This window comes from Centropristis striata, chromosome 21 (genome assembly GCF_030273125.1).
Source record: "Centropristis striata isolate RG_2023a ecotype Rhode Island chromosome 21, C.striata_1.0, whole genome shotgun sequence".
Taxonomy (NCBI): Eukaryota; Metazoa; Chordata; class Actinopteri; order Perciformes; family Serranidae; genus Centropristis; species Centropristis striata.
Genome location: NC_081537.1, coordinates 22583751 through 22606859, shown reverse-complemented (window position 1 = coordinate 22606859; position 23109 = coordinate 22583751). Strand labels below are relative to the sequence as shown.

Below are 23109 nucleotides of genomic sequence, written 5' to 3'. Positions count from 1 at the left end.
ATACAATTATATAAATAAAAAATAAGTAATGAATTATATACTTTATAAGAATTAAAAAAATGATATAAATAATGAAATAATGTATTATATATTTTATTAGAATAAATACAAATAAACATGAAATGATATCAATTAATATTCAAATAATGAACTAATAAATAAAGAAATCATTCAGTAATAAATAAATAAAAATACATATTTCGATAGCACATTTCATGCATAAAATACATGTCACTGTATGATATTAAAAAAACTAAAAAATAGAAAAAATATCTGTTAAAAATAGAATAAAATATATAAAAAAGCAGAGAAACAAAATCGTGAAAATACTAGATGCAGATAAAAACAAACAAATGCCTGCATGCCTTTGCATATCAAATGTAAGAAAAAGATAAAAGGACATTTCTAGAAACAACTTTTCTGTATTAGTCTCCTCTGTGTTAGTGCTTTAACATCCTGCTTCCCTGCACCAGCTCACCATCTGCTACACAAATTAAATAAAAAAAACAACAAAAAAAAAACAGGAGCATGGTTCGCCGCCACTTTAATTTGTAACAGAGGAGTGATGGAGCTCTGCAGACCAACAAGTAAACTCAGCAGAGCTTCTGTGTGTCGGAGGAGGAACTTGGCAGAAAAAAACTGAATCCAAGAAGCAGGAAATAGATTTTAGTGCGGGAATCCAATTCCCCAAACAATGCTAATTATTACGTGCACATGGGAAAGTCTTGACTATAACAGGGGAAATAGGAAAAAAAGGCTGCAACTCTATTATGCATTAAGCAATATGCTGCAGCACTCAGAAACACACCTCCAACCACACTGACACATGTGAAAGGCATGTAAAGCACAGATGGGAAGTGGCTGCTCTGAAGGGAATTATGAAAGCACTGAGATGAAGAGAGAGAGAGTTAAGTAGAGGGAGAGAAAAAAAAGCATTTCTGAATAGAGAGTATGAGAGAGAGAGAGAGAGAGACAGAGAGAGAGAGAGAGAGAGAGAGAGAGAGAGAGTGCTTGATGTGTTGAGAATCCTCTGGAGTCCAGCTCTCTGCTCTCTGACACTCCTGCTAGCCTCCAGCTCTCCTCCCACACCGCAGCTCCAGGAGAGGGAGCAGGACTCCATTAGCACCATAAATAAAATGAAGTTCCACTCTGTTAAGATGCACTACACACACAGGCCTATGGGTCACATTGGCTCTGTTATGGAGTTGTATTACGGCATATTATTTATTATCTGGACCTTTTCTGCAGCTTTTTCTGAATAGATGGTATCACATATGCTCAGATTATAAAGCACTTTGTAATCTGAGACTACATATATAAAGCATATATATGTTAATAAAGTAGTGCTTGACTCCCAACTGCACAATAAATAAAAAATTGCCATAAAGTACCGACAGCGCTTCACACTGAGGCATTTAGTATACATGATATTAAAGTTCTTTGTCATATTATAACCCTCTAAAGGGCTCTGCTCCTGTCACACTTTACTCACTGTGGTCCTCTTTTTTACTGCACTGTGTGTGTATATATATATATATATATATATATAATATAGTTTCTGCAGCTCTATGGAAACGGCACGATCATGGCTAGAAATAGTGCATCAAAACAAAGTTAAAATGCCATTAATGATTAAAAAAATGTTGATAATTTATTCTATAAACAAAAATCCATTAACATAAGATTGTTTCAGGTGCCCACAGGTCCACTAGTGGGGAAAAAGTAAGAAACACATATGAACTATTGATATTTTTACAAGCTCTACTTGTGACCTCTCTTGTCCTCTCCCCTCTTCTCTGTGTAAACAGCATGCGGTTCAGTCTCTCTCAGCAGAGTCATTCATGGCTTCATGAGTGCAGAACTTAATGTATTTTACAGTGCCAGTGGTTTGTTTTTGGAGAAATTTCAAATAAAACAGCAGAATAAAGTGATTTTGATTAAATATCACTATTTATAGCTTTGATGCGGTTACTTTGACTGATGGTTTCCATGGTGCTCTGCACGGTAGGATAAGTTTCTGTGAGTTTAGTATGCATACTGACACCTCTGATTAACGTCTAATTGGTCACTTTAGAATACGCACTATGGAACTGGGATGCAGTGATGGAAAAACACAAGCTCAAGTCACTCAGAGCACAAAAACATATTTTTGTATAATGAAGAGAATTTATGCAAAGTGACTCTGTTCCCTCGAGTGATCCAAAGGTCTTATAAACAACGCCGCGCTGCTTCTAAATGACATAAAGGTTTTCCATTTCTCTCATAAGCCAACATGTTTTTATATATTTCACACCAGCAAACAATGCCGGCCCTTCGGAAGCATAACAATATAATTGCCTGTTAAGTTCAGGAGTTGCTGTAATTGAGCTTAAATGCCAACTCAAACTGCCCTTCACATTTTACCTCGGCTTCAATTATAGCACTGTCTTGTTCTTGGTTATGGCTCCCTTTGCCCTTTATATCAGAAAGCTTAACAGGGCATTAAATTAAGCTCCTAAAGAGCCTATTGCGTTAAAGCTTGATTTATCATGATTGTTGTGCCTGTAGCATCTTATTAGGAACTAATAACTAAACCGAGCGGAGATGAAATATGAAGTGGACGTGCCGAAAAAACTGCAGTACCCAGACTGGCCACTAGGGGCCGGCTCCAAAAGTGAACCAATCCCCATAGGCCAGAGATAGTTTTGGTCTCTATAGCTAATTTCTCCTGTCATAACAACTGTACAAGGGGGGAATTGTTATATAACTGATCATTTAAATTGAATTAATTGTTGAAGTTCTGCATAATTAAGGACATGGTTGCTGTGAGTGCTATCACAGGCAGGTAATTCAGCAACCAGGCTTCACTTGGCCGCCTCATTGTCAACTCATGTTGCCCTTTTTTGGATTAGCATGGTGGCGATGGCCTTCAGAAACCTTTAGGTGACATCCCGGTAGAGGTGTGAATCAGCGTTTCGGCCCCACGATACGATTTTATCCCGATACTTGAGTCATGATATGATATTATTGCAATTTTAAGCATTTTGTGATATGCGATTTAACTGTTAACTGTTGCATTTTGTGTCCACAAAATTAAATTCTATCAAGAATTATTTTGTCCAATAAGAGAAAATTCTCAGTCTATTCATCTCACTTCAGTCTTTTTATTTTTCTACAATGAGAGTCAAACCAACAGACTGACCAGCAAAGTATTCAGTCAAACTGAACTCAACTGATATCAAACATGTATGGATGACAACAACTGCAGTATTTTATCAAACTTTCAAAAACGTAAATTCATTGCTCTGAACTTTTTTGAATGAAACATAAAAAAAACAAACTTTATCATCATTATTTCAACAACTTCCAGACACAATATCCTGATGCACATGATGTCTATAGATTCCTTAGATCTAGTTTCATATGATACCAGTATCTCCAGCATACGCTAAATTCTCCACCTCTAATCACAGTTAGCTAATTCAGCAACCAGGCTTCATTAGGCCGCCTCAGCTCCGATTCTTTGCCCTTTTTTTGATTAGCTCGGTGGCGGCAGTCTTCAGAAATCCCGGGGGAATAAATCCATGTTTTATACAGTCCAAACTAAAGATTATAATGCTCCTGTCACGGTGGGATGTGAGCAGAGAATGGAGGACATCTGACATGACCAGCAGCCTCCAACAGACGGAGTATGTTCACCTGTGAGGCAACACTTCTCATCAGCAGCAAAGGTTGCAAGGTGCATATTTCACAATGTAACAAATGAAGAAATCTGACGACTCTTTGAACATGCCCGATGCTTTTCACTCCAATTGTGGGCAAACTTAAATGTCAGCAGACTGAGAAGAAGAAGAAGAAAAAGAAAATCTCAGCTGTCACAGCAGCAGAAAGACAAGGTGGGGTTTTCACTGGCTGCCACTCAAAGGTAAATATCTCTCCCTCTGCCAGTTGGCTTCCACATCACTCCATACAGCCGCTGGAGGCGACAAGCTTCAGATTGACAGCTATGTGACAGTTCAGTCCTCCCATGCGCCAGCTTGTTGATAAGATGGAAACATAGGCAAACTGGATAAAAACAGATATTCTTTATTCCAGCTTCTGTCACTCCTGACGCCTTCTCTGCATCTCCTTGCATCCCAACAACAGGTAACTGGTAACCTCATAGGCCACAACCTGCTACATGCTCAGCTTTGTTTTCCCTGTATGTTGTTTTCAAGCACGTTTGACACATAATAACACACCTGCCAGCGAATTGGCACAGCAGCGATACAATAATGAAATGATAACGACAATTTGCGGCTCTCTGAATAACTCCGGCTCTAACCTTCTATTAAGATCAGATCAAAACCAGAAATAGCTCTGATGAAAATACTAGCACCCTTGCAGCTAAAAAAAGAGCTTAGCACTCTTGGCGGAGCCTCAGAAGTGCTGTTCACAGAGCTCTCAGTGGAAGGAGTTAGAGAGAAACAGTGTCAAGTGGCCCTAAGAAGAGAGAAAACAAAAACACAGACAAACACAATATGCACAGACATGCGTCGGTGTAAAAAACAATGATTAACTTCTTGTCTAACATGATGGTTTGAAGCAGACAAACATCTAAGAACAGAAACAAAAATTGATTTAGGTGCTTGAGTTAAAAAAAGCAGGCAGCCTGACAGGATTTGAAATTGTATCACAGCCGGCTAACGTGCGGCCACTTAGTGCAGATACAAGTAAGTGTGCTCACACATGAAAACATCATGCATAATTGAATCTTTTTTGATGGAATGTGAGTTTTTTGCAGGTCGGGGCAAGACGCCCTCCGCAGCGCAGACATACCACAGAGCGCTTTTCAATTTCCAGCTCTCAAACTTACTGACGGGATACGGATTGCAACACACGGCTGAGTATACAAGGTCCCGCACACACTGTGCCTCTCAGCAACCTGAGCCAACCCCGCAGAAACGTGCACATACTGTACTTTCACTCCAGCACACACCCAGGACCAAAACTTAATCTGTCGTGTAAGAAGTGCAACAATATGACTCTTATGTCCCCGTATCTGTGCAGAATATGCACACATGTTGCACAATCAGCTGCACAGAAAAAATAGAGAATAGAGAAAGAGAGGAGTCGACAACACGAGCCAAAAAAGATGACACAAATAAGACTTACAGTGCTGACCTGATGACGCAGTGAGACTGTAAAATATGCATGGCAGAGGAGTACCGCGGGTCCAAGTTGCAGATGACTCGCTGCTACACAGCCCTCATGCATGAACTTAGTGTCTATCTGTCTGTCTCTCTCTCGCTGCCTGATGTCTCTACCAGTTGTGCTATGTTTAGCCTGCCGACCCACTCAAATACACTCTGCCTCTCCCTCCCTCTTCCTCTAATCTGTGGGACTTTCTTGCTCTGCTGCTAGTACCACCCCGTCTCCCCTGATTGGAGGACAGCCAACTTCTCCACCTGTGACTGTGACAGTGTGTCTAACATGTAATTGCCGGGCTGTCAGGTAACTGAGCGCTGTCATGAGACCGGACTATTTTAAGGCGGTGCAGGTTTGCTTTAAAGCGGCACGCATGAACAAAACAGCAATCAACAGCAGTCATAAAGAACATTTATGGCCCAACACATAATTCCTGTTATGCCGGCACACCTTAAAGCATAGGGGTTGGCGTTATTCTATAGGGGACTTGCTGTCAACAAACCTCATGATAAGATTAAATCAAACAAGGCGTATAAAAAGAAGACTTTCCCAGGCTTTATGTGGCAATCAGCCCTAAACTACAGCCAAAGACCTGAATACATAAATCAATAAAAAAATTGTTTTTATGTACTTTTTTTAAAAAGGGGAACAGTCGTTTCTGGACACAGTTGGGCTCTGTAGTTTTTAGAAAAAGTTACTCAAACAGGAGTACTATTTTAAGCTGGATTAACACACATTTGGAGCTCTAGTGAGTATTTGTGGCAGCAGGACGGGGTACAGTATGTGTGATTGAGGAGAAAGAAGCTACAGTGTTTCATGCTAATGAAGAAAAAATGCCATCCGGTGCAGCAGAGATGTGTTTTTAAAAAGTCTTTGGACAAGAATAAAGCACGGAGGATTCACACACAACACTTAGGATCAGTTTAGTGCTGGTTTTTGGTCTTTTTATGGGATTGGTTGACAATAAGAAAAATGTGAGTTCAACCAAGTAATGAGATAAAAAGACTCAAAACAAAACACTTTTCTAGAGACGCACATATCTTTGGTTTCATATTTTATGGTTTTTATGGTGATGGGATTTGGACTTAACCTGGAAGTAAATGGAATTTCACTTGGGGTGCTTAAAGCTGTAAAAACAGTAATGTGTCTCTGCAAAAACAATGTTCTGAGGGCTTTTCATGCATGCATTCAAACTCGGAATGTGGACTGGACATTAAATGGACTTTAACCCTGTTATGAAGTTGTGTAATGTCCAGTGGATTACAGCAAATTACTGTTCAGAGAATTCACAGCGTGCACGTGGGTGTGTTTATAATATTTTTGGCATGAAACTGGCAGAATCCAAACATCTGAGGGTGATGAAGAGGGGCAATTTGCATGAAAACGCCTGTGAAAATCTCTAACTGGATAGACAACAAGTATGGGAATGTCTGACAAGATCTCCAAACTAAACGACAGAATAGATCTAAAACGTAAATATGAGTCATATTTTGCTGCCAGTGCAAACACCTTACACTGTAAAAAACGTTTGCAGAAATCACAGTAAAACAGGTGTAAAATAAAAAAAATGTGTATATCACCGTAGTAGACACTTTTAATGACCGTAAATCAAAGAATAGCACAAAACGTTAACTTTTACTGTCATAAACTGTAGAAAACATACAGTTTTGCTGTAAGAATATATAATTGTCATGTAAAATTAATGGAGAAATACCATGATGTCACAATGACACAATTACCCTAAAAACAATGGGATTATTCAAACTAATTTACAGTTTTTCCTGATATTTAAATTTAAATCTACAGTAGAAAACCCACTCACTGTATTTTTTACGGTGAAGTTCTGGCAACCACAGCTGCCGGTATTTTAACCGTAAATCAAACAGATTGTTGCTCTTTAAGGGTCAAAGCTGAAAGAGACTTGTTTTTATTTATTTATCAAAAGCACAAACTGTCTGCAGCATATGTTATTTTTAACATTCTACCCTACCTGCAGTAGTATTTATCTATTTATTATAGAATGCATCTGACACAGACAGTCTCCTGTGGTTTGCTGCATGTGTAAAGGAGCATTTCTGGACAGTGATTCTCCGGATATTGTCTGGAGACCATATGAAAAACCCAGTTCAAGAAGTAGCCCCTCCCTCCTCTCTGGTCTCATGTTGCTGTTACATTTTTTAAATGTCACTTTTATTGCTGTGAGCGCTGCAAATGAAATTCCAATTCAATTGTGTTGGTGCGCTGCCAGAAATCCCACAGACAGACGGATATTTCAGAACCTCGGCATATAAAAAAAACCCAAAACTATCTGCACAGGTGCACAGAACTGGAGGTGAGCTCCGTGTGCTGGCCCTTTAAGGCTGAGGAGCACCTGCTCTTTAAACACACAGAACAATGCAAAGACACTCAGAATAGTCCAGAGAATTATATCCATAACAGTGTGAATGAGACCCCCTTGTCCTATGTTTTGAGTGCCACAGTGGCCTATTGTTCACAATGCATGCTACAGGCCTACAGCTGGGTCCGTCCCGTCCTATACATCCAGCGCTAATGGACACTTTGTTCCCTCATGTATCCCGCCACTGTCTAAATTACAGGCTGAGCTTGGAGGGGATATGGCATGCCACTGAGTGAAAGCAAGACAACTCCCTCTGTCCAAACACAAAAGTTTACAACCACCCACACAAAACCAATAATAAACATGGAGCTAAATCGCCAAATATATACATCCGGTACAATGAAACTTAAAAAAAGGCCGTGCAGCCTAAATGACTATACATTAAGCCTGTGTTTAGCTACACAGCATTGTGCATCTTGTGTGTATTTTTTTTGCTTCTATAAATAATATCCTATAATGTTCTAGAACATTTCCAAATCATAAGCACTCTGTTAAAGGGACAGTTCACCCAAAAATACACTTTTTTTTTTTCATTGGAGATGTAGTTCTGTTAGTGGGGCGGATTAGCTTAACAATCGTTCACTTTGTGATAAAAGCATGAAATTTGGTAGATGTGTTGGTGAATATGTTTCAAACAAATCTGGATATTGGGCCACCTCAAAAGCGCCCCCTAGTGGCCGTGGCAGGCATTTGTTATACAAATAAATCAATGATGAATAAAAACTGCCCTTTTAATAATACCAACTGGTGATGAATTGTATATTGTTGGAAAGCCTGATTAGTCACCTTTACAACGAGGTACAGCTTGTAAGGATCGTGCATTCATGGAATGAGCAACGGGGCTAAACGTGTGGGTAGCAACCCCCAAAAATGTGCATCCCCTGTGGGGCGGATTAGCTCAATAAATCACAAGAATTGTTTATTTTGTGATAGAAGCACACAATTTGGTGGATGTGTTGGTGGATATGTTTCAAACAAATCTGTATATTAGGCCATCGCAAATTCGCCCCCTAGTGGCCATAGCAGTCATTTTCTTCGTTAAAATTACAAAAAATATTTAAATTATTTCTTAAAATATTTAAAAAATTTAAACTAAATATACAAACGTAAATTAAAAAATGTAAATACACATATTAAATTAACAAAAATCCAGTTAGACACTCTTTCAGTTATTTTTCCTGCCCCACCACAATCGGGCTAGCCATCGAGCTAGCTAGCAAATGAGCTAGCTAGCATTTGCTTCCTGGGACAAGCAGTGCAGTGGACTGTCCATCAAGGTATGTCTAAATATTTTATTTCACCTGTTATAATTATGAATAAAATATGCTATGAACATCATAAAGGCTAAAGAGAAAAACAATCATCATGGGCCTTGGCGGAAAAGTAAATTAGCAAGATAGCAAAAATAGGTACTTAAGCTAGCTAGTTAGCTTGGAACATGTATCAGTGGCTGTTGGGTGTGAAAGCTTAATAAGACACTGTTAAATTATGTCCTGTGGAATGTGGACATCTCTCTCTGCACACACACACACACACACAGGCACACACACACTATATGTAATGTCTCCTTTGCCCATGTGATTCTTTTTTTCTTTTTTTTAAATGTATTTTATAACTCCATCACAGTTAGTCAGGCGGCTTAGGACCAGATTTGAGAAGAAAGGGACACGCCGGACAAAAGCACCAAAATTTTTCCACATGCTCTCTATCACCAAAGGTTTCAACTTTTGGTAGGAGCCACTTCATCAAGATTGCAGATCGGAGATGGCAGCCATATAGAGTCTATGAGAACCAATATATCTTCCAAGCCACTTAGAAGGTCAATCTTGGTGTCAAAATATACATTTTCTGGGTCAAAGAATCATTTAAAGCTATTGAGAATATCACTGGATGACTCACTATAAATAATTTGTTGATCAAGATCTGACATGAGATGAAAGTGTTCCCTTGATATTTTTTGAGCAGTGTACATGGCAGCTAATCCACACTCTCCCGTGAACATTGATTCCAAACAGTTTCAACTCAGGATTCCCTGCTGCAACTTGAAGCGAGTTGCCCAGTCTGAGTGAAAATGAATATATCTATTTGATCAAATAATCATCTAGTGATATTCTCAATAGCTTTAAATGATTCCTTGACCCAGAAAATGTATATTTTGACACCAAGATTGACCTTCTAAGTGGTTTGGAAGATATAGCATTTCTCATAGACTTTATATGGCTGCCATCACCGCAATCTTGATGAAGTGGCTCCTACTAAAATTGAAACCTATAATGATAGAGAGTATGTGGAAAAAATGTGGTGCTCTTGTCCGGCGTGTCCCCTTTATTTGGCTAAGCCGCCTGACTAAGTCACACACCTCAGTACAAGGATTTTGCCAGAAAGAGTAACCTGCTACAAGTAACCCTAGTAGAATTTTTAAAATGTATGATTTTTTTCTCTGTCTAAATGTGTTTTGTTTTTATTGTTGCAGGTCATACAATATTGAAAATTATTTTTTCTTTTTAAGGAGCAACAGAAGAATACAAGCCAAAGAGGAGGCCGTAGCCTGTGAATGGGAATATCAAGACCTAATAAAATGTTATACAAAGTTAATGTTCTTTTCTATTAGACTGTAATAAAGCTTTTGTCACTTTAACATGTCTCTAAATTATATTTGTGGTGCTGAAAACATGAAACAGCAGCTGTAGGGTAGGCAAAGCATTCCTCACCAGTAACCACCGACGGCCATTTTTTAAAAATGGCCGCTTTTAAATGGCCATTTTTAAAAATGGCCGCCACAGCCATCAGAATTTTTTTTGCGATGGCCCAATATCCAGATTCATTAAACATGTATTCAGCAATGAGTGTACCAAATTTGATGCTTTAATCACAAAATTAACGATTGTTCAGCTAATCCGCCCCACTACACAGGGGATGCACATTTTTGGGGGGTGCGACCCACACGTTTAGCCCCGTTGCTCATTCCATGAATGCACGATCCTTACAAGCTGTACCTCGTTGTAAAGGTGACTAATCAGGCTTTCCAACAATATACAATTCATCACCAGTTGGTATTATTAAAAGGGCAGTTTTTATTCATCATTGATTTATTCGTATAACAAATGCCTGCCACGGCCACTAGGGGGCGCTTTTGAGGTGGCCCAATATCCAGATTTGTTCGAAACATATTCACCAACACATCTACCAAATTTCATGCTTTTATCACAAAGTGAACGATTGTTGTAAAATATTGAGCTAATCCGCCCCACTATGTGGAGTATTTTGTGTAACTGGGTCAGGAATCCTGGAAAGAGTTTTTCAAATGTATCTTTTGGCAACACAAGCGCATTATGTCTATGTTACATTGTAGAGAAGGCAGACATCTCAATCGAGTCTGATAACACGACAGGTAAAGGAAAAAAATATGTAGGTTTGAACGAAAAGTATGTTTGCTTTAAAAATACATATAATAGAAAGAAACTGTAAAAAAAAGGCATTGTCGGAGTTTAAACTTTCCGACGCCCTTTGAACGGATCTCAGGTTACAGATGTTTCGGATATAAAAAGTGACCAAAATGAAGCTTAAACTGTTGATATTTGTGTTAGAATCTCTTTATTCTACATGTGTCATTTAAAATAAAGCGTTTGCACTAACCAGATCCTGTTAAAAACATTAAATTCTGCTCATCAGAGACACTGTGAAGACATGATTGATTCTGCTGAGACCAACGGTCATGTGACAAAATATTCACTGAAAAATCTATTTACACAGAGCAGAGAGGAGAGGACAGGAGAGGCTGGAAAACATTTGATAGCATGTAGAGCCCCAGTTTCTTTCCCCAAACATTTGTTTCCATTGTGGGCACTAAAGTGTTTAACTGCTTTTCGGTCAACAAGGTTAAAAACAAATCTCTATAAAATGAACAACCATTCAATTATAATAAAAAAAACAACCTGACAACACAAAAAATAAGCTAAAGCTTCAAAATAATGTACAAAAAACACACGTCCATGTTGACAATGCAATTACATCAGTCATTCACAACAGGTAAATATGTATTGAAATAATAGCCCTCTTTAAATGTCATTTTTACTTGATACAAAGAAAACAAAACAAGCTGAAATACATTGCTTTAAATCCACTGGGTACAGACTGTGCTGCTTGGTGTGATGAGTCATATATAAATCAATCAGTAGGTGCATCTGAATCTCAGCCAGCTGATTTGTTTAATGTGATTTACACGTGTTGCATTTGCACTCATTCACCTGTGAACATCTGCAGGCAAATCACAAACAAAACACCCATCAGACCGCACTGCATTAACTCAACATGTTCCCAGCGTTCTCTCTACAAAGAACTTTTCACAACTGGTTATTCTTGCAGCTACTGAGATTATCAGCAATATTCATTCTCAGTTATTGTCCACATTTATGACTGAAAGTCCTCAGAACAAATGCAGCGCAAATGCAGCATTAATGCGGTTTGCCAAACATTTCAACAGGCAGAAATAAAAAAATGTCTCATGTTTTAATTGAAGAAAAAGTAATTATCTGGAAAATGAATGTATTATTTGTTTTTTCTTGTTTGTTTTCTAACATTTAGTGCAAATGCCATAACAAATAAATTAGTTTTATTACAAATGTTAATTGAATCCTATGTGAAAAAAAGTTTTTTTACAGTACTTTTTTTTTTAATATATATTTTTTATTGGGTTATCATTTCGGTAAAAAATGTATGTTAAAAAATGTAAAAATAAATATAAACAAAAATAGATAAAATAAAAAATAAAATAAAAATAAAAATATTAGTTAATCTATAGATATATATAGTTTTAATTAGAGGTGTTTACTGCATATTATATGTGTAATGAAATTATCTGTAAAATAATCTACGGTTTCAACTTTTGCTGCAGGACTTTTTTTACTGTTTTGGTTGTTTTTAACATTTTTGTTGCAGGTGAAAATGAGGTTAATCTTTCAGGAATAGTTTTGTTTCCAAACACGTGATATTTTTAAATATTTGGAGCACTTTGCAAATGCATTCTAGCAGGGCGCAGACTCAACATGTGCAACAGGTATTCATGTCACTGGGTTCACCTGAAGGCTTTAAGGACACACCCCTATACTGCATACAGCACATACTGTATGTTAACCAAACAAAAGAGCTTCTGACAGACATCTCGGTACTTACAGTAACTCTTTCTACTTCACCTGAAAGCGCTCGCTGACTTTCAAAGACAAACCTCCAGCAAACAAAGAACCTGCGACTTCACACAATCCATAGCAGAACAACAACGCCTTTAATATGCACATGACAGGACATCCTGAGTCTTGTTTACTCTCAGACTTACACTCACACTCAGGGCCTGTGGTCCACATTAAAGGGCAGCCTGACTTTTGTCAGACAGTCTGACAAGGCAAAGGAAACAAAGTAATATAACACATTTTAGATGAAAGAAGTCCCAATTAAAAGCTCAAAAAACCTAATATCGTGAGCAGATGAAGGCATTTTTTAACTGATCGTATCTCTACGGGGCCATATTGAGAACATCCGATCCGTTCTCAGCTGTCGCACCGCTGTTAGAGTGTGACGCCTTAATGCACAGTCAGCTCTCCGTCTGCAGCAAGCTCTGTGCACGTGTCAGAATCAGGGTCCAGTTGCATTTGAAGCCCCTGCCTGGACTCAGAGGAGCGGCCCGACAGCAGCACAGCCAATATGAGTCATTTATTAATGAAACCTGCACAAAAGATGTACAGACTGCGAACAGGAACATACAGTTCAAACACCAGAGGACAGGAGAGGGACGAATCCTCTTGAGACGGTGAAGGCCACAGATGTGCATTACAAAACATTCAAAATAAAGACTAAAAAATAAGTGATAACACGTTACAGAACAGCTTGGATGTAGACTTTTTTTCTTAGTGCAAAGCAGAGATTTTCAGTTCAGCTTTTAATAACTTAAATATATTTGAAATGTGCAGCTGCAGACCTGGAAGTGTCAGATACTTAAAAGTAACCGACTGGGATCAAGATCACTGACATATGAGTCAAGATCCAAATCAGAGCCCGACAGATATATACGGGTTGACAGATGTTATCGGTGAATATTCTGTCCGATATGTGCCATTATAAACAATATATAATGCATATAATAAATGTTGCTTGGTGTGATTTAGAAATGGTGTTTTAGTTTAGCTTTATATAGTAAATAATACAGATTTTTTAATAGTCATCAATTGACTGAAACTGAACATTCATGGTGTTTATTTAGCTATTTATTTTATTTCTATTTATTATTTTGGATTGGCTGACAGTGTTACTCATTGTTTGTTTAACAATGGTAAATATTATTTAAATGAGGTTTTATGTTTGATAAAGTAGCTCTCTGGGTATATATGCAGAGTTGGGAAAAATTGGTGCATGTATCAATTCATTTTTCCCCCAACAAAAAAGTTGAAATGTGGAGAATGAAGTCACTTTTTGAGATAGTAAAGTAGACTGTGAGCTACAACCTGATTCTCCTCAATACGTCCAATGTATGTCTAAAAACATTAAAATAACATTAAAGCAGATTTCCCCAAAACAATATAGTTAAGGCAGCTTCCACCAAGAATATCTCACTTATGTTTCGGGGGGATTTTAGTTCTGCTACAACTTAAATATTGTGATTGTTGCTCATTTTATGACATTGATAAAAATAGAAAAAATGTTCCTCAGATGACTTATTGAGTCTGTGAACATCTTTACAACTTTTTTATTTTTATTTTTTAAAAATATGAACATTTGCAAATTTTCATACTCCTCTATGATACATGAAATTAACATTTTGGGGCTTTGTACCTCTGGGCGGAGAATAATTCACAATGACACAGTTAGATTTCACTGCCTCTGGAGCTGAAACCATAAGTTCATGTATCATCATTAAATTAATATTCAAAATGACGGTTGGGTTTTTTGCTCATAAATGCCAAAATCTTACTGTTTTTGGCTTTTAAAATGTGAATATTTTCTGTCTTTCTCAGCATTTTGGGCTGTTGGGAGGACAATGACAGTGGGAATAATCAGCAGATAAATTGATTGTGAAAAATATTAGTTTTAGTTGCAATCGTCAGTTGTGAAAAACATGCACAGAAACTGAAATGCATTATGTAAAATACTATGTTATTGCAATGTTTGATTGTCAGATAAAAAAACCTTAAAAAAACAGTCAGATTAAACTATCTCAGTGTTGAGTTAAAGTTGAAATTCACTATTTTTAACTTTTAAAATGTGAATATTTGTTGTCAGCGTCTTCCAAGAATATCTCATTTAAGTGTCGGGGGGATTTTAGTTCTACTGCACCTTAAATATTGTTATTGATCACCCCATTATTGATTGGTTTTATGACATTGATGAAAATCAGGTTGTAGCTGCAGGAACTGTTCAGATAGAAAACAATGTTCGTCTGATGACTTATTGAACCTGTGAACATCTTTACAACTTCAGCAAACACAAAGAGTCTCTTTATTTTAGTCATTTTGACTTTTTTCTGGCCCTGATCCTCTTCCTCAAAAGTCAGTATCGGCCTTAAAACTCCCGTATCGGTTGGGCTCTTATGCAAACATTTCCTTGACAGTTCTCTCTCCATGTGTGACTCCTCTGGATCTGTGTTCCCTGACACAGATACTGCAGCGTTATTATCAGCCACCTCATGCTATTTACAGCTGAGTGCAACACGTTGTACCTGTGGTGAATATGACATTCTGAAAGGAGGAAGAGGGAACATTATGTACTAACTCTGTATTCCTTTCTCCTCAGCAAACATCTTCCGTCTTATTTGCTCGGTAACTAAATCATTAGGCAGAAAGGAATTGACCCGACAATTAACTGGGTGCTGTGATGTGGTCTCATATGTTTGACTCTCAGATAAGTGCAGCGGATTAAAGCTGGCGGCCTCTCGAGGCACATCAGCAACAAAGATTCCTAGATACACACACACATGCACGCACGCACACACGCACACACACACACACACACACCAATATGGCGCAAGCCTCTGCCGCTGTTAATGCAACCCACTGCAAGCAGCCTTGCATCAGCTGTAGTGACATGTTGAGAGAAGTGATGCAAGCTGCAGCTACATATCACATTTGAACTCAATCCAGCGTAACACACACTGTATAACAATTCATGCATCTCAATGAGCCACGGAGAATAAGAGTGAGACAAATCAGCAGCTTGGAGTATGTAAACTATGACAGTACTGTAATGTTTTATTGTCAGATAAAAAAAAAACTTCTCTAGAGCTGAAACCAACTAGTTTATTGGCAGAAAATAATAAAGATTTTTGCTTTGCCCAAAAATTCACTCGCTGTTTTTGACTTTTAAATGTGAATATTTAACAATTTTCTGATAGTAGACTGAACTTTTTTAAGATTTTGGACTGCTGGGTGGAAAGAACTATAAGACTATAACAGTCAGATCTCTGGAGCTCAAACCATTATTTTAATGTCATTAAATTAATATTTAAAAATAGTGCTTTTTGTTCAGAAATGCCAAAATTTACTGTTTTTGACTTTTAAAATGTGAATATTTACTGTCTCTCTTGGGGTTTTGGACTGTTGGGAGGACAAAACAAGACAATGACAGTGGGAATTAATGTGGAAATAATCAGCAGATAAATTAATGTTGAAAAATGATGTGTTTTAGTTCTAATCGTTAGACTGAAACTGAAATGCATTATGCAAAATACAATGTTTTACACAATGTGTAATGTTTAATTATCAGATAAGAAAATCTTAAAAAACAGTCGGATTAAACTGTCTCTAGAGATGAAAACCATTATTTTATTGGCAGAAATTTAAAAGAAATTGCATAATATTGCCATAAATTAACAGTTTTTTTTTAACTTTTAAATGTGAATGTTTACCATTTTTCTTAGTGCTCTATGATAATATATTGAATTTAAATAAATTAATTTAAAAAGAGTTTCTTTTTTCATTCATGTGAATATTAGCCATCTTTCTTGGGGCTGTGGGCTGTTGGGTGGAAAAAATAAGACGATAACTCTGGAAAATTTGGTGATGAACATTTTTTTTTTTACAATTAATTGTGTAATTGTGGGAATAATCAGCAATTGTTAGATGTGGAAAACATGTAGAGAAACTGAAATGCATTACGTAAAATACAAGGTTAATTGTCAGATAAATATTTCCGCTAGAAACCATCAGATTAAATGGATTAAAAGTGTTTTTTTGTCATAAATGCCCAAAAATGATTTAAAATCTCTGTTTTCGACTTGACTTTGACTTGATATTGATAATGATAATATTTTTTAGTTGTAATCTTTAAAGCACACAGAAACTGATATGCATTAGGTAAAAAAAAAAAATCCATATGTGCAGGTGCTGGGCTGATAAACTGATAGTGATAATAATTTGTTTTAGTTGCAATCGTTAGACTGGAACTGAAATGCATTATGCAAAATACAATGTTATGGTAATGTTTAATTGTCAGATTAAATAAATTAAAATCAATTCTAATTTCTAAAAGAAATTAGAAATTAAAAGAGATTAAAAATCTTTTTTTTTCCACTAATGCTACAAAAAAATAACTGTTTTCGACTGGACTTTGATAATGATAATAATTTTTTAGCTGCAATCATTTAACCACGCAGAAACTAACATGCATTAGCTTAAAAAGTCATGTAAAAAAATCAATATGTGTAGGGGCTGGACTCTGTGTTGCACGCCTGTAACCATAGCATCACTTCAAAGGCCGGAGCAGCTCAAAACAACAGGCTGACATCATGCAGCTGGGAGGGAGGGGCCCGGCTTTAATAATATCCACCGTCATACCGAACACACCGCTGATATCTGCTCTATGTAGAGGCGGCTCCAGCCCCAAGCCCCGGGAGCTTAAATCTTTGTGCTTTTAATTACCCGTGAGGTGCAAAGCGCTGCAGCCGGCCTCAGCTACAGGTGCTGCACAGATACATAGAATACTTGCAGCCAAACATATCAGATATATATAAAATAAAAGGCCAATGTACGGAGTGCTACATCCATGACCGCACCAACTGTCCCCGTCCCCCAGTGGCAGTGCTGCTAATCTCCTGACAGGTGTTCATGTTAGCCGAGGAATCCGCTAGGGCTCCGCCGGATCCACGTTCTTAACGCGAGCTTGTAATACGCCGCGTGGAGACACAGCGAAGTTGAGCTGCATTCTGGGCAGCCGGCGAGTCTCTCCACATGGTCCTAATAACATAAACTCATATTGATCTTAGTATTATGGCAAACATTTAAGTTTTATTGTGGAGACGTAAAATACAGTTTGCCTTCAGGTGCATCCACTTCAGACTAAATACACGATGCTGTAAACATGACTTTTAACCAAATAAACATGACTATAAACTTCAAAAATGTTTTGATTGCATGATTGGCCATACATTTAGAGTTTTATGATCTTATTAGAAAAACAGATATTCGTTACAACCGTATAAATAAGCTTTTGGCTTGCAGTGTTTACTTTCTCAACAAGTTATTAGCAGTATAAATAAAGATTAAACAAAGTGAAAAACACTAATCCTCTTACACATCTGACCCATATTTAGACTCCCAGATGCTCTTGGGGGAAGTGATGCAGGCATTACAGCAACTTTTTAAAATTTGAGGGAAGTAATGTACAGTGGCCCTGAGAGCTCACAGCTCTGCAATTTAGGAAAATACATGCAAATACACAAAACACAAGCAACTTGAGAAAACATCAATTTGACAACACAAGAAAAAGTGCTGCAAATAGACCAAAACACAACATCGTTATAACGTTATAATGATCTTGAAATAACGTGATAATATCACAAGCGTGTCCAGAGTGTGCATCACTTTAAGGTGTCCTCTGGAAACACTGTGGTTTATTTACAGTGCTTTTTCTTATTGTGTTGTGTTGTCGTTTGTCAAATTGAATTGTTTTCTCAATTTGCTTGTGTTGTGTGTATTTGCATGTGTTTTCTTAAGTTGCAGCGATGTGAGCTCTCAGGGCCACCGTAGTAATGTCCCCCAACAACTATCATACATACTATATTTGTGCATTAAGTGGAGTCTCCTCTCAGAGCCGGAGCAGATTGGTGCTGACTGATAACTCTTTCCTTTAACCCAGAGGCCTCTTCCACACAGAGGGCCCCTTCCTCTAGCAGCAGCGGCACCATGAGACAGGCTCCATTCCACTAATATTATGTTTTCATTTATGAGAAGGGGCTTAAACAGTGCTGTATTTGTTTGTGTTCGGGCCGGCCTGACTGGTCCTGCTTCTCAAGAAACGAAGGAGGAGGAGGAGGTCAGATGTAGCTTTAAGCCTAGTTCTCTGCAAAACAATTCAGACGAGGGGAAGAGAGTGGCGGCGGCGGCGAGGAGGAAAAAAGGAGACCGCTTCATGTTTAGCTTGTCTGGAAAAAATGGGTCCGTGATATAGACGTGTAAACCGAGACAACCATGAGAAAGATTCAGACGATAAAAAGGGGGGGCGGAAAAATAAAGATGTCCTCAGAAAACCTTCTCCATACGTAACCCCGTTGCACCATAACAGAAAGAGAAGCCTGCTTCGTTTCAGCGGGATGTTTACATCAGAGCAGACACAGTAAAGGAGGAGGTCGGGGCTCTTGAGGAGAACGTTTTGTGACTTAAACAACTTCTGACGTCACTCGGAACAACATTAAAAAAGCCATTTTTTACTCTGAAAAACAGCAACTTAACCCTCCTGTTTTGGGTCAAATTGACCCATTTCAAAGTTTAAAATCTCTGGTTCAAACAGTGCTTTACTTTCAATCAGGCGGCAACCTCCGGGTCTGAGCAGTGAGGCCAACCAAGAAGTGCCTTCAGCTGCATTCTAAACGTTTCACTTGATTTATAACCTCAGAATTTTTTTTAGGAAAGCACTGTGGTCTCAATCACTTTTTAAAAAATCTCCTTCAAGACAATTTGATGTTAATAGTGTAAATAATGGCCCCATTTAGGAGAAAATAGGAGATAAAGAATTGTATGATTTGGGGCGTGGCTACCTTTGATTGACAGGTCACTAACAAGGCGAGACGTCATCAGAAGAGAAGCAGAACAATGCGTATCCACAGCAAGGTGTCAATAAAGTTATATATAATGTAATATACATATAAAAATTTGAAATTTTTGTTCAGTAAAAAATGTTTTGTTCAGCATTCGGTTGGACTAACAGACACTCCAAGGAGTCGATGTTCATTTTTCTTAGGTAAGTAACGTACATTTTGTTTTTGTTTTTTGCCAAAACTAACATCCCAGTTAATGTTCCAGTTAATGCTAACATGAATCAGTCAGGTTGAGGTAGAGAGGCTTGTAGTCAGTGTCGTCAGATCCTTCTCGCTCCTCCACAGTTCAAATATGGTCTGCTCCCCATTTTTGGAAATAAAATGGCGATACAAGATGCCGACGAGTGTAACGCTGAACTTGATGCCTCAAACGGGCCACAAACTAACAGGTGACGTCACGGCACTACGTCAATTATTTATATACAGCGTAAGTCAGCGGGTCAATTTGACTCAGAGCAGAAGAGGTGTGTCGTGTTAATTTATCAACATCACTCAAAAAAAAAAATGTAATTTGAAAATATAAAATAAAATATATTTAAAAAAGTCAATGTCATGTAAAACTATTGTATTTTACATGTAGATATTTCCAATGTACATAAAAAAAAGTTTAAAACGTGAATTTTTAAATAAAAAAACAAGTGAATTATCCTCATTGAACCATATCTGTGAGAGGTAAAGAACACCAATGCACTAAATATTGATTGAGATGGTTAGTAATGGAGTTATTAATGAAATATAAACAATGTTTATTGGGATTTTTTTAGTTTCTGACACTTTTGGATGATTAAACATTATTGCTGTTCCTGAGAAAGGAAGATAACAGGAGGGTTAGACGTCTGACTCACCGTTTCTCTTCTCCCTCTGATGGGTTAGGGTCCTGCTCCTTGGGCGCGTGTTCCATTCACCTTAATTCCATCCAGCAGCCAATCATGAGAGACTGAGGCAAGCCCCACCCTCGGATGCACACTTGTCATTCGCCGGGCGGGAGGGCTGCGTCAGTGACACATGACAGGGTCGACACGTCCCTGGGTTTGTGTTTCTGTCTGTTTGTTTGTTTGGGAGGAGACGGGGTGTGAGGTCCAGGAGGGAGTCCAGGTGAGGTAAGTGCGGCGTGGCTCGGTGTGTGAAACTGTAGAAGATGCTGGAGGTCGCTCTGGGGGCCCCTGGGGGCCGGGGTCCGAGGTGGATGTCGGTCTCAGGGATGCGGAGGGTGGAGCGGGGTCCAATCTGGAAGACAAGAAACAACACAGTCAGGTTAAACTTTCTGTAGAGCTGAAACTATTAGGTTACTGGCAGAAAATAATAATACAAATCACTGTTTTTGACTTTTAAATGTGAATATTTTCTCATCTTTTTAAGTCCCTTATTAGGAGTAGATTGAGATTTTTTAAGGTTTTGCGCTGCTGGTTGGAAAAAATAGACAATGACAGTCAATCAGGAATTATCAACAGAACTGTTGAAAATGAGTGTTTTCATGTTCAAAAATGCCCCAAAAAACTGACTTTTGAAATAATTTTAAAATAAGAATAATTACCAATTTTTCTTAGTCCTCTATGATAATGGATGGAAGGTCATAAAATAGACAATAACACTGTATGTCATGATAATAGATATTAAATGTTGCAGGTTTTAGACTGTTGGGTGGAAAAAAATAGATAAATTAAAAAAAGATAAATAAAAATCTGAAAAAAATAAAATGTGAAATCAGGGTCTTTTTGTTCACAAATGGCAAACATTCACTGTTTTTGAGTTTTAAAATGAGAACATTTACTAATTTTCTTAGTCCTCTTTTAAGAGTAGACTTTTTTTAAGGTTTTGGACTGCTGGGTGGAAATAAATAGACTATGACAGTCAAACTGAAATTATCAAGAGAAATTACTATTTAAAATTAGTGTTTTTATGTTCATAAATGCAAACCCCCCCACAATTTTTGACTTTTAAAATGAAAATATTTGCTGTTTTTCTTAGTCCTGTAAGATAATGGATGGAAAATGTATTTATTTTTGACTGTAAGGTGATTAAAAATAGACAATGACACTCTTTGTGATGATAGTAGGTTGAAATTTCGGGGGTTTGGACTGTTGGACGGAAAAAATTACACAATTGGACAATGACACAGTCAACACAGTCAGAATACAGAGTCTGGAGCTCAAACACTAAGTTTAGAGAATAAATACTTGAAATAAGGGTATTTTTGTTCATAAAGGCAAACAAAAATCACTGTTTTTGACTTTGAACATTTGCTGTTTTTCTCTTTCTTTAGACTGTTGGCCAGACAAAACAAGACTACTACTTATACTTAGCTGTGAAAAACACACAGATTTACTTTCTCTACATTCTAAAGGCGATCAAGGCAGTTTTGGACCGAGCAGTGAAATCGTGCTGATGTTCCACCGGCCAATCAGAGCTCCATTAGCTACGGGATGACAGCATGGTTTGGCAACTTTAAAAGCCGGCTCACCATCCTGCACAGAGCAGCTCTGAAGGTAATGGTGAAGAGAGACTGAGCCCTCACGGAGCCTATTGGAGCAGGCTGTCACGAAACAAGCACCACAAAACCATCACAGACTCTCTGAACGTGAACCTCTGCCATCAGGAAGGAGACTCAGCGAGCCAAAGTGCAAATCAAACCTCTTGAAGCCGTCGTTTGTTCCAGCCTCCGTCAGGCCAACTCTGAGCACGGCAGAGCAACGTGCAGAAAAAATACACATTCTCACAGGTTGTTCTTTAAGCTGCAGTGTAAAATGTAAAGCCAAGTTATGTTTTAAGATGTTTTCATGTTGTTGACTACATCATATGACTATAACACTGTGTCCAAGACACATTTATCCTCTTGGACAATAAAGTTTACTCTACTTTAAAGTTATGTTTCCATTAGAGTTTAACAGAATTTTGAAGTGAAATTTTGAAATATAACATTAAAGAAAATGCAAATTAGTGAGTTTCCATCAACTTGTTTGGAGCAAATAAACAAAGCTGCTGCAACGTACTTTGGTCAGAAGATGGCAGTGTGATGCATTGATAGACAAAAAGATAAAAAAGAGGTTGCATTGTTTAATTTTTCTGTTTCCATCAAACCTTTCTCATGAGAATCTTCAAAATGCTGCACAGAGAAATGACTTGGTGTAAACACGACTACCATCAAGTTTGTGGAAGATTCAGTTGCATGTATTTAGCCGGGGCTTGATACGACTCCTCCCCCAGGAAAATGTTTACATTCTCAATAAAGAATAAGAATTTCACATCATTTTCGACCATTATTCTGGTTATCATACCTCTGTACAAACATTTGGCAAAGCTAGAGCAGATAATCAATGAACAACACAGAAAAACTTATGAAAGATAAAACTTGCTAAAGAACAAGTCATTTAGTTTTAGTTGTGATGCTCTCTGCATTGATGTTACAATCATTTGACCCAGAATGGCTCGTGTGCTGCACCGATAATGGTTTGGAAAACCCTGTCCTACT

At 37.8% G+C, this 23109-nt stretch overlaps 1 protein-coding gene across 4 annotated transcripts in view; it reads right to left on the bottom strand.

Annotated features, from left to right (window-relative positions):
- The window catches only part of LOC131959078 (thyroid hormone receptor alpha-B), a 181058-nt gene that overhangs the window by 33269 nt on the left and 124680 nt on the right, over positions 1 to 23109 (bottom strand). For 2 of the 4 annotated variants that reach the window (XM_059324181.1, XM_059324183.1), the window contains exon 4: positions 20486 to 20867. In XM_059324181.1, the coding sequence (XP_059180164.1) occupies positions 20486 to 20541 (56 nt within the window). In that variant the 5' untranslated portion in view covers positions 20542 to 20867. Of the gene's footprint in view, positions 1 to 5133; positions 5248 to 20485; positions 20868 to 23109 lie in introns of those variants that run through there. The other 2 variants (XM_059324182.1, XM_059324184.1) reach the window with 2 other exon arrangements.